The 12,905-nt window shown below is 35.5% G+C and overlaps 1 protein-coding gene across 2 annotated transcripts in view; it reads left to right on the top strand.

Moving 5' to 3' along the window:
• Positions 1 to 12,905, top strand: part of COG5 (component of oligomeric golgi complex 5) — a 286,168-nt gene that overhangs the window by 243,034 nt on the left and 30,229 nt on the right. For both annotated transcript variants that reach the window (XM_025984069.2, XM_072759956.1), the window contains 2 exons: positions 5,650 to 5,760; positions 7,254 to 7,316. In XM_025984069.2, the coding sequence (XP_025839854.2) occupies positions 5,650 to 5,760; positions 7,254 to 7,316 (174 nt within the window). The remainder of the gene's footprint in view (positions 1 to 5,649; positions 5,761 to 7,253; positions 7,317 to 12,905) is intronic.

Genomic DNA, 12,905 nt, shown 5'->3' with positions numbered 1-12,905 from the left:
AGTACCACACTGTCTTGATGACCACAGCTTTGTAGTACAACCTGAAATCTGGCATTGTGATGCCCCCAGCTATGGTTTTCTCATCATATCAGCAAGAGAAAAACCAAGAACCATATGATCCTCTCATTAGATGCAGAGAAAGCATTTGACAAAATACAGCATCCATTCCTGATCAAAACCCTTCAGAGTGTTGGGATAGAGGGAACTTTCCTCGACATCTTAAAAGCCATTTACGAAAAGCCCACAGCTAATATCATTCTCAATGGGGAAGCACTGGGAGCCTTTCCCCTAAGATCAGGAACAAGACAGGGATGTCCACTCTCACCACTGCTGTTCAACATAGTTCTGGAAGTCCTCGCCTCAGCAATCAGACAACAAAAAGACATTAAAGGCATTCAAATTGGCAAAGAAGAAGTCAAACTCTCCCTCTTCACCGATGACATGATACTCTACATAGAAAACCCAAAAGCCTCCACCCCAAGATTGCTAGAACTCATACAGCAATTTGGTAGCGTGGCAGGATACAAAATCAATGCCCAGAAATCAATGGCATTTCTATACACTAACAATGAGACTGAAGAAAGAGAAATTAAGGAGTCAATCCCATTTACAATTACACCCAAAAGCATAAGATACCTAGGAATAAACCTAACCAAAGAGGTAAAAGATCTATACCCTAAAAACTATAGAACACTTCTGAAAGAAATTGAGGAAGACACAAAGAGATGGAAAAATATTCCATGCTCATGGATTGGCAGAATTAATATTGTAAAAATGTCAATGTTACCCAGGGCAATTTACACGTTTAATGCAATCCCTATCAAAATACCATGGACTTTCTTCAGAGAGTTAGAACAAATTATTTTAAGATTTGTGTGGAATCAGAAAAGACCCCGAATAGCCAGGGGAATTTTAAAAAAGAAAACCTAAGTAATATTTTTAATTGTAATTCTTGTATTCCTTAATCTGAACCAGGTAATCTATGATGAAGGCATTTGATAAATAAATATAAATAAAAATCAGTTATTTTCATTTGTGTCACAAATTTTTAGATCAAAAGAAACTATCTTGGGACACCTGGGTAGCTCAGTTGGTTAAGTGTCCAACTCTTGATTTTGGCTCAGGTCATGATCTCAGGGTCATGAGATCAAGCCCCACAGGCCCTGTGCTCAGTGGGGAGTCTGCTTGAGATTCTCTCTCCCCTCCCCCTTCCCCTCTCAAATAAATAAATGAAAGAAAGAAATAGAGAAAGAAAGAAACTGTCTTTCCCCAAAACCTTCTTTTGGACAATTAAACAGTGACCAAAGCAGCTTATTTTCTCAAATTATCTTAAGTCTTTCAGAGATGGAGATTGCATACCTTTTATTTTAATTATTGAATAAAATTATCTTGTGCAACGGTTTCTAAGTATATTCTACAAGTGAACCTTTTTAGATACTTAATGTAATTCAACAATGCTCTTTACTAATATTTCAAACTTTACTCACTGTAATTCTTCATAATATTTCTTAACATTTTTGCTTTCTTTCTAGTCTTTTTGTGAAAGTGAACTTCTGCACAGACAAATGTGCTGTTTGCATGGTTGTTTTTTTCTTTTTTTAAGTCGGCACTGTAACATACGCATCTCCCATTGTTTTTTCTTCCATAATACGAGTTGCCAAATATACCTAACTATTCTCTTATTCTTAGACATGTGGGATTTTCCAATTTCTCTGTTTTATAAATAGCATTATCTCTGTGCATATAGTTTTAATTTATTGTATTCTTAGGATACATTTCTAATAGAGGGAAAAATAAGGATATAGCAGTTTTAAGGCTCTTGGAATATGTTGCTTATTAGCATCTCTTGACCTAGAAAACATTTAAATGAATACACTTAGAATTATTGGACCATCTGTACAGAAAATCTGATATGACATAGATCAGGGATTACAAATTGATTTCATCCCCTGTGTCAGGTTTAAGAAATTGGTAGTTGCTGCCTGGAGCACTGTGTTTGCCAGACTGTAACAGGACTACTTGATTACTGATGTCTTCCGTATGAGTGGGAGGTGGAGAGACAATCTGAGAACCAAATATTTACCCTTTATACTTTTCATTAAAATAATAACAGTAATAATACCTTGCCTTTCTGTGTGTACTTTTTTTTGCTGTGAACCCCAAAATTAGATAGAAAGCATGTATTAGGTCAAAAGATCTTATCTCACTATAAATTCCTCATTAAAAATTAACTTAGTGGGCAGCTCCAGTGGCTCACTGCCTTCAGCCCAGAGCGTGATTCTGGAGACCCGGGATCGAATCCCGCGTTGGGCTCCCTGTGTGGCGCCTGCTTCTCACTCTGCCCGTGTCTCTGCCTCTCTCTCTCTCTGTCTCTCATGAATAAATAAATAAAATCTTTTTTATAAATTGGTAATTATATAGCCATGCTCACCACTTAAAAAAAATAAGTATAGGTATAATTGTGTAACTAAGCATTTATCAGAACTTTTCAAAGTTGTTGTTAAAAACATCTGATGGGGTGGTGCCTTGGTGACTCAGTTAAGTGTCTGATTTCATCTCAGGTCATGATTTCAGGGTCGTAAGATGGAGCCCCAAGTGGGACTCCACACTCAGCGAGGAATCTGCTTGAGATTCTTTCCCCTTCCCTCTGTACCTCCCCTGCCAAAGTAAATAAATAAATATTTTTAAAAATAAGCAAATCTGGGTAAAGTATCTATGAGTGCTCCTTGCAGTATTCTTATTTTTTTAGTATTTTGTAAATTTGAAATTATTTCCCCAGAACAATTATGGCAGGAATGGTGTTGGAGAGAAACAGGGCAATCCACCAAGCTCAGGTGTTGGCTGACTATATTCTGTGCTGTAAAAGTAGGAGAAGCAATAGATTATCTTACATTTCTAGTCTCCTAGTGTTATAGTTTCACATTGATATTTGAATTTTGTTGTTTTTGGCACAGCGGTATTTCATCCATAGTTTTTATATCGTCAGTGTTTTACTCTTCTAAGTGTAATGTTTTCTTCGCAGAACCTTGTAGGTTTCCAACTTAGCCATCATATCATAAAGGCTAGTTTTTACAAGGCTTGAGGCATCCAGCAGGTAACCCTTGAAGTGTGGAGATTTTTATTTCTATACTTTTTAAAAAACAGCTTTATTAAAAGGTAATTCACCCATATAAATGGACAATTCAGTGGGTTTTAGTATATTCACAATCAAATTTAGAACATTTCTTCACCCCAACAAGAAAGCTCCTACCCATTAGCAGTCACTTCCCATTTAACCTCTCTTCCTGCCTCCCCTAATTACTAATCTGCTTTTTGTCTCTGGGTTTGCTTATTCTGGATATTTCACATAAATGTAATCATTCCATATGTGGCTTTTGTGACTGGCTTTTTTTAGTTAAAATGTCTTTAAGGTTCATCCACATTATAGCATGTATCAGAACTTCATTCTCTTTTTTGCTGGGTGTTGTATGAAAAGACTACATCTTATTTATCCATTTATCAGTTGACATCTGTGTTGTTTTCATTTTGGGGCTATTACACTATGGAATAATGTTGCTGTGAGCATTTATATACATGTTTTTGTGGGAACATGTGTTTTTATTTCTCTTGTGTATGTAACAAAGAGTCTAATTCTGGGCTATATATGTGGTCACTCTGTTTATATTTGAGAAATCACCAGACTGGTTTTCCAAAGTGACACTCCATTTTACATTCTCACCAGCAGTGATGAGGGTTATGATTTTTCCACATTCTGGCCAACATTTGCTACTATCTGCTTTTTTATTACAGCATCATCATGAGTCTGACAAGGGCCTTTCTGTACTTTTTAAATCCCCCCAAATAAGGTCAATTATCAGTAATAAACAGATCTTTATTCTTTTCTAGCAGTGAGCCTGTCTTTTCATTAAATATAGAATGCAGAAAATAAATAGACGTAAGAAAACATAAGAAAATTTTTTTCCCTTTCCCATTTCTTTGATACTACTTCAAGATTATTTGGAGAGAATCTCAAGAAAAGTAAGAGAGATTGGATTTTTAAAAATTGTATAGCTAGAATTCATAACTTTTAAATGCCCTTTACAGCATTCAGCACCCTGAATCTACCGTAAACACTGGTGCCACTGACAACTGCCATTTTATTCTCCAGTTTTCGAGCTCAACTTAATTGCAAGTTGGTGACCATGTCCATAAGGAAAGCCAGAATAAAGTAGAGTTCCTTAAGCTAATGTCAAAAAGTCTTATGTTGACTTTGTAGCCATCTACATAGGTTGTAATGTTAACAAAGGAATATTCCCTTTGATTGCAGTTTTTAATATTTTTAAACTGCATTTTATTACTACAGTATGAATTGATAAAGTAGACATTGAATTTAATTTTTATAAATGTATGTATGTGTGTTTATCAAAGGAAAATAGAAAGCAAGATAGTATTTCTTTCTCCCAGACTTCATTGGCTTGCTATAACAAAGGCAAAAATGATCTTAGTTTTCAGCTTTTCTAAAAGATCAGTTTTTCACACGTTGAGATCTATGTCCATGTTCATAGAGTTGACTTAGATCAAATTTAGTTGTCCTAATCAAATTTAATTCACTTAAAAATTTTTTTTTCCAGGGGTGCCTGTGTGGCTTAGTTGGTTCAGCATCCAACTCTTGATTTTGGTTCAGATCATGATCTCAGGGTCCCAGAATCGAGCCCCATGTCGGGCTCCACGCTTAGTGTAGAGTCTGCTTGGATGTTCTTTCTCTCTTCTCTCTCTCTCTCTCTCTCTCTCTCTCTCTCTCTCTCGCCCCCCTCCCCCTTCCTTCGCCCCTCCCCCAACTTGTGCATACTCTCTCTCTAAATAAATAAATCTTTAAAAAACAATTGTTACAGATGATTTGATTAAAATATGATCAATATATTGAGAATAGTTTATATGTGGGTTCTTTTCTTATATCAAACTATAAGAATTCTAGATTAATTCTTAAAGCATTACATGTCCTCTGTCCTAAAACTCATGCATTCAGAACTAAATTAAAGGTGAGGGAATAAAAAGTTTTTAAAACCACTTATACTGATCATCCATGTACAGTATAATCTTAGCTAACTTCCTTTTTAAAACAAAATTTTAATCTATAGAAATGAAAGTAAAACCCTCTTTTTACCACCCATTTCATGGAGGATTACGATGGCTGTCAGATATATATTAGGGTTTTTTTTATTCCATCCTCCTTCCTTCCCTTTGTTTATTTTTCATTTTCTTTTCTTTTTTTCCCTTTCCTTTCCTTTCGTTTTGTTTTGATGGCTTATTTCTGAGTTTTTAAGTAGAAAGACTATTCACAATTGCCAGAAGGTATTCCCTGAAAGTACTCTGCTGATGTATGAAAACACCAGCACACATGGGGCTTTTGGATCACATGTGCTGCAGGGGTCCATCCACTCTGAAGTATTGGTGGAAGAAATTCTTCTTGTGCATACAGTTGGGCTAATTGGGCTTCCACATTCATGGTGTTCTGTCTACAGAGGTTCCAGCTATGCCTAAAGTCCAACCCTTGACCTGGATACTTCTCAACCTTTTTTTTTTTTTTTTTTTTTGGTCAGGAGACATGAGCTTCCCAGTTAAATACGAAGTGTCATTTTGGTCATTTCTTTTTGTGTTACATTCTTACAGCTATCCACACAAGGAGATGCAAGTCAGGTGATTGGACCTCTTACAGAAGGGCAGAGAAGAAATGTGGCAGTAGTGAATTCACTGTATAAGTTGCATCAGTCTATAACGAAGGTAATCTTTATTTTGTTTTAATCACGTCCTTTTGACTTAATTTCAGCTTCTTTCTTTTTGCCTCAAATTTAGACAATGAGGAATTATTTAATTTTTTTTGCAAAGGAATGCAATGAGAACATGATGAATATAAAATCAGCTGCAGAATGAACTCTTTTTAAACAGTTTTTGTTCCTAGCCTTTATCATTTGTGTCACTTTTGTATTTTCATTTGGTTTAAAACCTATGAACTATAGATCATCAGCCTTGATTGGTATAATCAAGTTTATTGAGCAAATGGCGTAAGGGTAAAATCATATGTGTTTCATGCCTGTTAAAAAACATAATTTGCTATCATGTGGTTGGTAGTAAGTTAGAGCAAAGCTAATGGCAGGGTAAGAAATCTTAATCCCTTCTACACATTGTGAAGGTTCTATCTTTGCAGAAGAGGAGGGAAGGAGCTGCATTAAACTGTGAATTTTTATGATATAATCACTGATGACTCCTTGAATGTAGAAAAAAATGTATTCTTTTTTGCTTTTGTTTTACTGGTGTAATTTTTTTTGAATGATGCACTTTCAATTGTTTGCTTTCATCTATTATTTCTAAGATGAACTGCATTTGTGGGGATAGCAACACTTTGAACCCAATCTTTGACTTCTGAGTAGCTCGTGTTTCCTCTCTATAAATCATTTCAAAAATATTTAGTAAGCAGAGAGATAAATATTTAGAAGGCCTGAAGGAAGCTAAAGGTTAGGGGATGCTCTTGAAAACATGACCTTTAATTTGGGTTTTAATATGCTCAGTTGTATTTTAGAATACTTATAATTGACTATTCACTTAAATTTTTAACAAGTCTTTTTATCAAGGGTTTTCAAAAATGTGTATGTCACATATTAAATAGAATATATTTCAAAGCATTATTAACAAGCAAACCTCAGAAAAGAAATAACAGACATAAGTAAGAAGAATAAATGATGTATTTTTCCATTCCCTTTCATTATTACTCTAAAGTATCACAATCAGTGAAAGATTCTCTTTATTTAGGCTGATTTAAATGCTTTTATTGATACTTTTGGAATCTTCATAATATTTGTATTGATTTGTAAATATTTGACATTTCTTTTTAAAGACTTGTCAAATTATAGTCGGCCTTGAGTATAGTGATTTTTTTAAAAGAAATACCTAAATATGGCTTCAGACTGACCTTTTCAGGTTAAAACTTTGTAATTAAAACCTATCTAAAGTGAATAAAGAAAAGCCAACTCTTAGAATTTTTAATGTTTTGATTATTTGAAGTATATAGTATAATTGCTTTATACAGGAAAGTAGTTTTCATCCTATCTTAACTAATAATTACTAATGAGTTTTCAAAGCACTTATAAGATATAAAATAGCATCATTATTTTAGATTATGTGTATGTAGAAACAGCTTTATCATGTTACGACCAAAATGAGTATTTATAAAAATAAATGACTTAAGTAAAACTAACTGAATCAAAACCTTGTTCTAGGTGGTTTCCAATCAGAGTTCATTCCCACCAGCAGCTGAGCAAACCATAATCTCAGCCCTTAAGGTAAAAGAATTTAATCTTTGACTATAGAGATCAAAGTGGATTTTAGAATTGTTTGGATGAGTGGGAGATGTCACATTTTAAAAATAATTCAGAATCCTCTGCATATACCAAAAGTAGCTGCTGATAATTATCCTAAAGAGAAAGGATACATGTGTGTTTATATTTTCTAGAACTTAAAAATAGACCTTGTTGGTATCTACAGATTGTGTTCTACTTATGAGAATTTTATCATAAGGGAAGCAAGAGTCTTCAAGTATCACTGTATCTTAGGTAGTACAGCCTCGTATTATCCTCTGTAAAGTGGTGATTCTCCATGAGGGTGATTTTGTTCCCTAGGGAACATTTAACAAAGCTGGAGATGTTTTTGATTGTCACGACTGGGAGTGGGGTGCTCTTGGCATCTAGTGCCAGGGATGCTGCTAAACATCTTGCAGTGCATGAGACAGCCGCCAACAAAAAGGAATTATTGGGCCCAAACCTTCAGTAATACCAAGATTGAGAAACTCTAATGTGTATCTGTACGATTTGAAATCAGGGTAAATTCCCATTTTTTTACGTACTAACATAAATATACTTGGGAAGTTTAATGAAAAAGAATGCTGGTATGAGATTCAGAGCCATATGTAGTTGACAGTGGGTAACTCTTTTAAAAAACAAGGATATCATTCATTTTAGTGATGGTAATAGAAATCCTTTATTTAGCACCTGCTACTTGCCAGTCACATGCCATATATTGAAATATTATAACAACTGTTCAAGTTGTGAATTATTATCCCTATTTTACACAATTTAGAAATAATAACTTGTTCAAAGTCCTGATGTTATAAACCCAGACCTCAAAGAGTTATGTTTGCTGCACCTTGCCATCATCATTCATTGGCTTACTAAATATTTATTTGGTATTTACTTTTTTTTTAAGATTTATTTATTTATTCATTCATTCATTCATTCATTCATTCATGAGATACAGAGAGAGAGGGAGAGAGAGGCAGAGACACAGACAGAGGGAGAAACAGGCTCCACGCAGGGAGCCCAATGCAAGACTCGATCCTGGGACTCCAGGACCATGCCCTGGGCCAAAGGCGGGTGCTAAACCACTGAGCCACCCAGGGATTCTCCCCAATGTATAACAGACTCTGGAGCAAACTCCTTATATATGAATGCCGTCTCAACCTTAACTAGCTGTAGGACCTCAGACGAGTTCGTTTTCTCTTGCCTTAGTTTCTGCATCTGTGAAATGGTACAGTATAACTGTACAAAGGTCATAGAAGTCAACAGTTAGATGGATTTAGATCACTTGGGTAGAGTTAAAAGAGAGGGAGACAGAGACAGACACTATCAGTGCACTCCAAGGAGAAATACTTTTATTTAGAGAGTAAAGAAGCTACAAAGAAACAACAGTGTGAGCTAGAAGATTGGGAGAGGATGATGTCACAAATCCTAAAGGAGAAAGGAACTTCTGAGGTCAGATGCTGTCTGATGACATGGATGGGGATTTAACAGGCCCCAAAACTTACGGACACTAAAATTCATATATGAGGGTAGGAGAAGACAAGTCTGTTTTCTCCCAACACAGTGAAAGCACACTTGGATGTTTTCTCTGTATTTCTTTTTCCTCCAACATGCTGATCTCATTTTATGCTAAAATATTATTAAAGCTGCCATCATAAAATAATTGTTTTTGTTAAGAGTTATCCAAGTTATTGATGATCATAAGAATACCAAAAATCAAGCCAGTATGACACACTAAAAGGTCTTAACATTCTTGCTTCCAGGCAGAGAATTCACATAGTCTCCTTTTCTGTAGTTTCACATTTTTCCCTTCTTTTCTAGGAGTAGCTGTCAAACATATTTTGATCACTACCCAAGATAAGAAATAGATTTTACGGGGCACCTGGGTGGCTCAGTGGTTGAGCAGCTGCCTTTGGCTCAGGTTGTGATCCTGGGGTCCTGGGATTGAGCCCTACATTGGACCATCTGCAGGGAGCCTGCTTCTCCCTCTGCCTATGTCTCTGCCTCTCTCTCATGAATAAATAAATAAAAGAAAAAAATAGATTTTTACTTTGTGATCCCATACACAATACATAAGCATTGATAAATACATACACACACATAAAATTGTGTATATATATAATATCTATATGTATTTCTGTAATTGAAATAAAGATTTTACAAAATAATCTTTTTCCTTATTTTATGTGATGCTCACTTATATTTTCCATACTCATCTATTACCTTTTTTTAAAGATTTATTTATTTGAGAGAGAGCATGTGGGGGTGGGGATGGGGGGGGGTGCAGGGCAGAGGCAGAGGGAGAGAGTGAATCTTAAACAGGCTCCATGCCCAGCACAGAGCTGACAAGGGGCTCGATCTCACTATCCTGAGATCATGACCTAAGACAAAATCAAGTCGGCCACTTAACCCACTGAATCACCCAGGCACCCTCTCTTATCTATTACTTTTTAAAACATTCTGATAGTAACCAACTAAATTGATTTTTTGACCCCTAATTATCATAGTTCATAGTTTGAGAAAGTCCTGTTTGTGAGTTAAGACAGAGTGCCTACACTTTGCCTGATAATAAAAGTCTCCTGACAAATTAAAAAGATAAACTCTTCAGGGGTGCCTGGATGGCTCCATCAATTAAGTGACCAACTCTTGGTTTTGCCTCAGGTCATAATCTCAGTCATGGAATTGAGCTCCTGTCTGGCCCAGCATGGTGTCAGTTTGAGATTATGTCCCTCTTCCTCCCCCTCTGCGCTTGCTCTTTCTCTTTGTCTCTCTCTCTCACTCTGATAAATAATAAAACTTAAAAAAAAAAAAAAGAAGAAAAGAGAAATTCTTTAGAGACTATAATTCAGTATAGAATGCACTCTCCAAATCTGTATTTTTAACATAAAACAAAGTTTATTCCTGTTGTTAGCCCCTTTGGGCTGGGAGTGGAGGCTAATGCAGCGAAAATTGCCCTGATCTTGGGCTACTGCCCTCACTCTGAGGTTTGCTCACTAGAGCCAGGGCCTCATGTCCTTGGAGAGTGCGGCTTGTTGAGGCGTCGCCAATTTTGCCTTTGAGAACTGGATGAGAGAAGACTAGCAGTTGGCCTAAAGCCTCTCTGCAGTGGCCCTGACAATTAGAGACTTAATTGCTTATGTTAACAAGGACTCAATGAAACAGTTTTGACCTTGCTTTTTAAGTTAAATCATATAAAAGCCATGATGACATATTAAGTAAAACACAAAACCCTCTGATTTAAGGGAAAAAAAGAACCTTGAATTTTAAAATTGTAGGATACTTAGTACATTACTTTGAATTGGGGGTAGAATATTAGGGTGCATAAATGATTGTAGCCCAAGAACCAAAAATCTGTGTACTTTTATTATTTGATAGAGTTTTTTTTAAAAGATTTATTTCCTTGAAAGAGAGAGAGCAGGGAGAGTAGCAGAGGGAAAGAATCTCAAGCAGATTCTCCACTGAGAATGGAGCCTGACACCGGGCTCAGTCCAGCGACATATGATATCATGACCTGAGCTGAAGGCAGACAGTTAACCAACTGAGCTAACCAGGTGCCCCTTGATAGAGAAGATATTAAATATATGTTTCACTTACTAAAAATAAGGATACATAACAGTCTTCTCTACCTTGTTGAGATTTTATACAGAATTAAATGTTATTTTAGGCTGAAGTTTAACATCTCCTGATTATCTACTATGTCATGGATGGCATAAATTAATATTAAGTTAGAGTCATTTCATTATACGCACCTCAGCTGTAAGTAGCATTTAAACACCTTGGCCCAGTAGTTCCAATCCATTTACTACTGAGATTGTTTTGTACAGATGGTGATTGTATTACTAGGTTTATATATGACAGTTTTTCATTTCTCCCTTATTGTGTGGGTTCTATATGAGAGAATAATCCAGATTGCTGAGGCTTCTATATTTTTGTAATCTTAGCCATTTTAGATAAATCTTTGGAAGATGTATGGCACCCTTCCCTGCTTTGTACAGAGCCTGAAATATAACCTAGTCTCCTTTCTCTGTCCCCTCAGCTAGTCCTTAATCCTCTACCATTCCTGTTTTGTGTTTCCCCCAAGTGGGAGGCTCACCCAGTCAGAATGAATGTTTTCTGTGTAAACCATCATGTCGTATGCAAGTAGAGGCCTGTTTTTCCCCATCTTGTTTTACTGGCTAGGACGTCTCGTACAAGTGTTAACTAGAACTGTTGAGAATGGAGGTTGATGAGCGCTTCCCTGTCTTGGGGGGAAGCACTCCAGCCATATTCTACTCTTTGGAGTATAATGTTAGATGGCCTTTATCAGAATAAACAAGTTCCTTTCTATTCCTAGTTTACTGACTTTTTTTAAATATTGCAAATGGTATTTCATCAAATAGCTTTTCCTCTATTGAAATAATCAAGTGGTTTTACTCCTTTATTCGGTTAGTAAAATACAGAAGTTTATTTTCAGATGTCAAACCCACCTTGGTTATGGTGGGGTTTTTTTGTGTATTCCTGGATTTGGTCTACTTAATTTTTATTAAAGATGTTTGCATCTATAATCATAAGGGATATTGTATATAGTTTTCTTGTAATTCTTTGTCTGATTTTGGTATCAAGTTATTACTGCCCTAATTAATTAGGTTTGGAAGTATTTCCTCTTATTTTCTGAAAGAACTTATATTGTTTTCTTCTTACATGCTCTGTAGAATTCACCAGTGAAGCTATCGCGGCCTGTGGTTTTCTTTGTAGGAAGTCTGTAACTACAGATTTGATTTGATTTGGTTAGTAGGTTAAAGGGTATTCAAGTTTTCTGTTTCTTTTTGAATGAGCTTTGATACTTTGTGACTTTCCGGATGTTTATCTATTCACCTAAGTTACCTGATTTGTCAGAACAGTGTTGTACATAATATTCTCTAACTGTCCTTTCAATGTCATTAGGACCCATAGTGAGAACTTCTTTTTAATTGTTTCTCTTGGTGTTTGTGTTCTTTTCTTTGCTTCATCGGTTTAGTTAGGAGTTTATCAGTTCTGCTGATCTTTTCAGAGAGCCAACTTTTGACTTCACTGATTTCCTCTATTGTCTTTCTTTTTCATTGATTTCTACTTTTGTCTTTTTTATTTCCTTCTACTTACTTTGGATTTTCTTTGCCTTTTTTTTTTTTTTAATATACCTCATACCATTGATTTTTATACCTTTTTCCTCCCAAAAGAAACTTAACAAGTTGTAAATTTCTCTCTAAGGACTTCAATTTTGATATGTTATGCTGTTATGCTTTTATCTTCATTCAGTTTGCAATATTTTCTAATTTCCTTTGCAACTTCTTCTTTGATTCATGGGTTATTTAGAAGTGTTAGAGTTAATATTTCACCATGTTACATAAAATATATAAACCTTGTATTTATACAAGTACATTTACATCTGCATGCATCTAGTGCAATTTTTTTTAGTTGAAAATATCCATATGGTTCTTTTTTACACTTTCACTCTGCCGAGGTTTCCTATTACTTATTGTGAGCATTTCTTTCTTTACCTCATAGTGAGCATTTCTTTCTTTACCTCACTGAAGTTCTTGCCTAATAATTGTAGAGTCT

The sequence above is a fragment of the Vulpes vulpes genome, chromosome 5 (genome assembly GCF_048418805.1).
Source record: "Vulpes vulpes isolate BD-2025 chromosome 5, VulVul3, whole genome shotgun sequence".
Classification (NCBI taxonomy): Eukaryota; Metazoa; Chordata; class Mammalia; order Carnivora; family Canidae; genus Vulpes; species Vulpes vulpes.
Note: the sequence above shows the minus strand (reverse complement) of the source record. Positions and strands in the feature narration are given on the sequence as shown.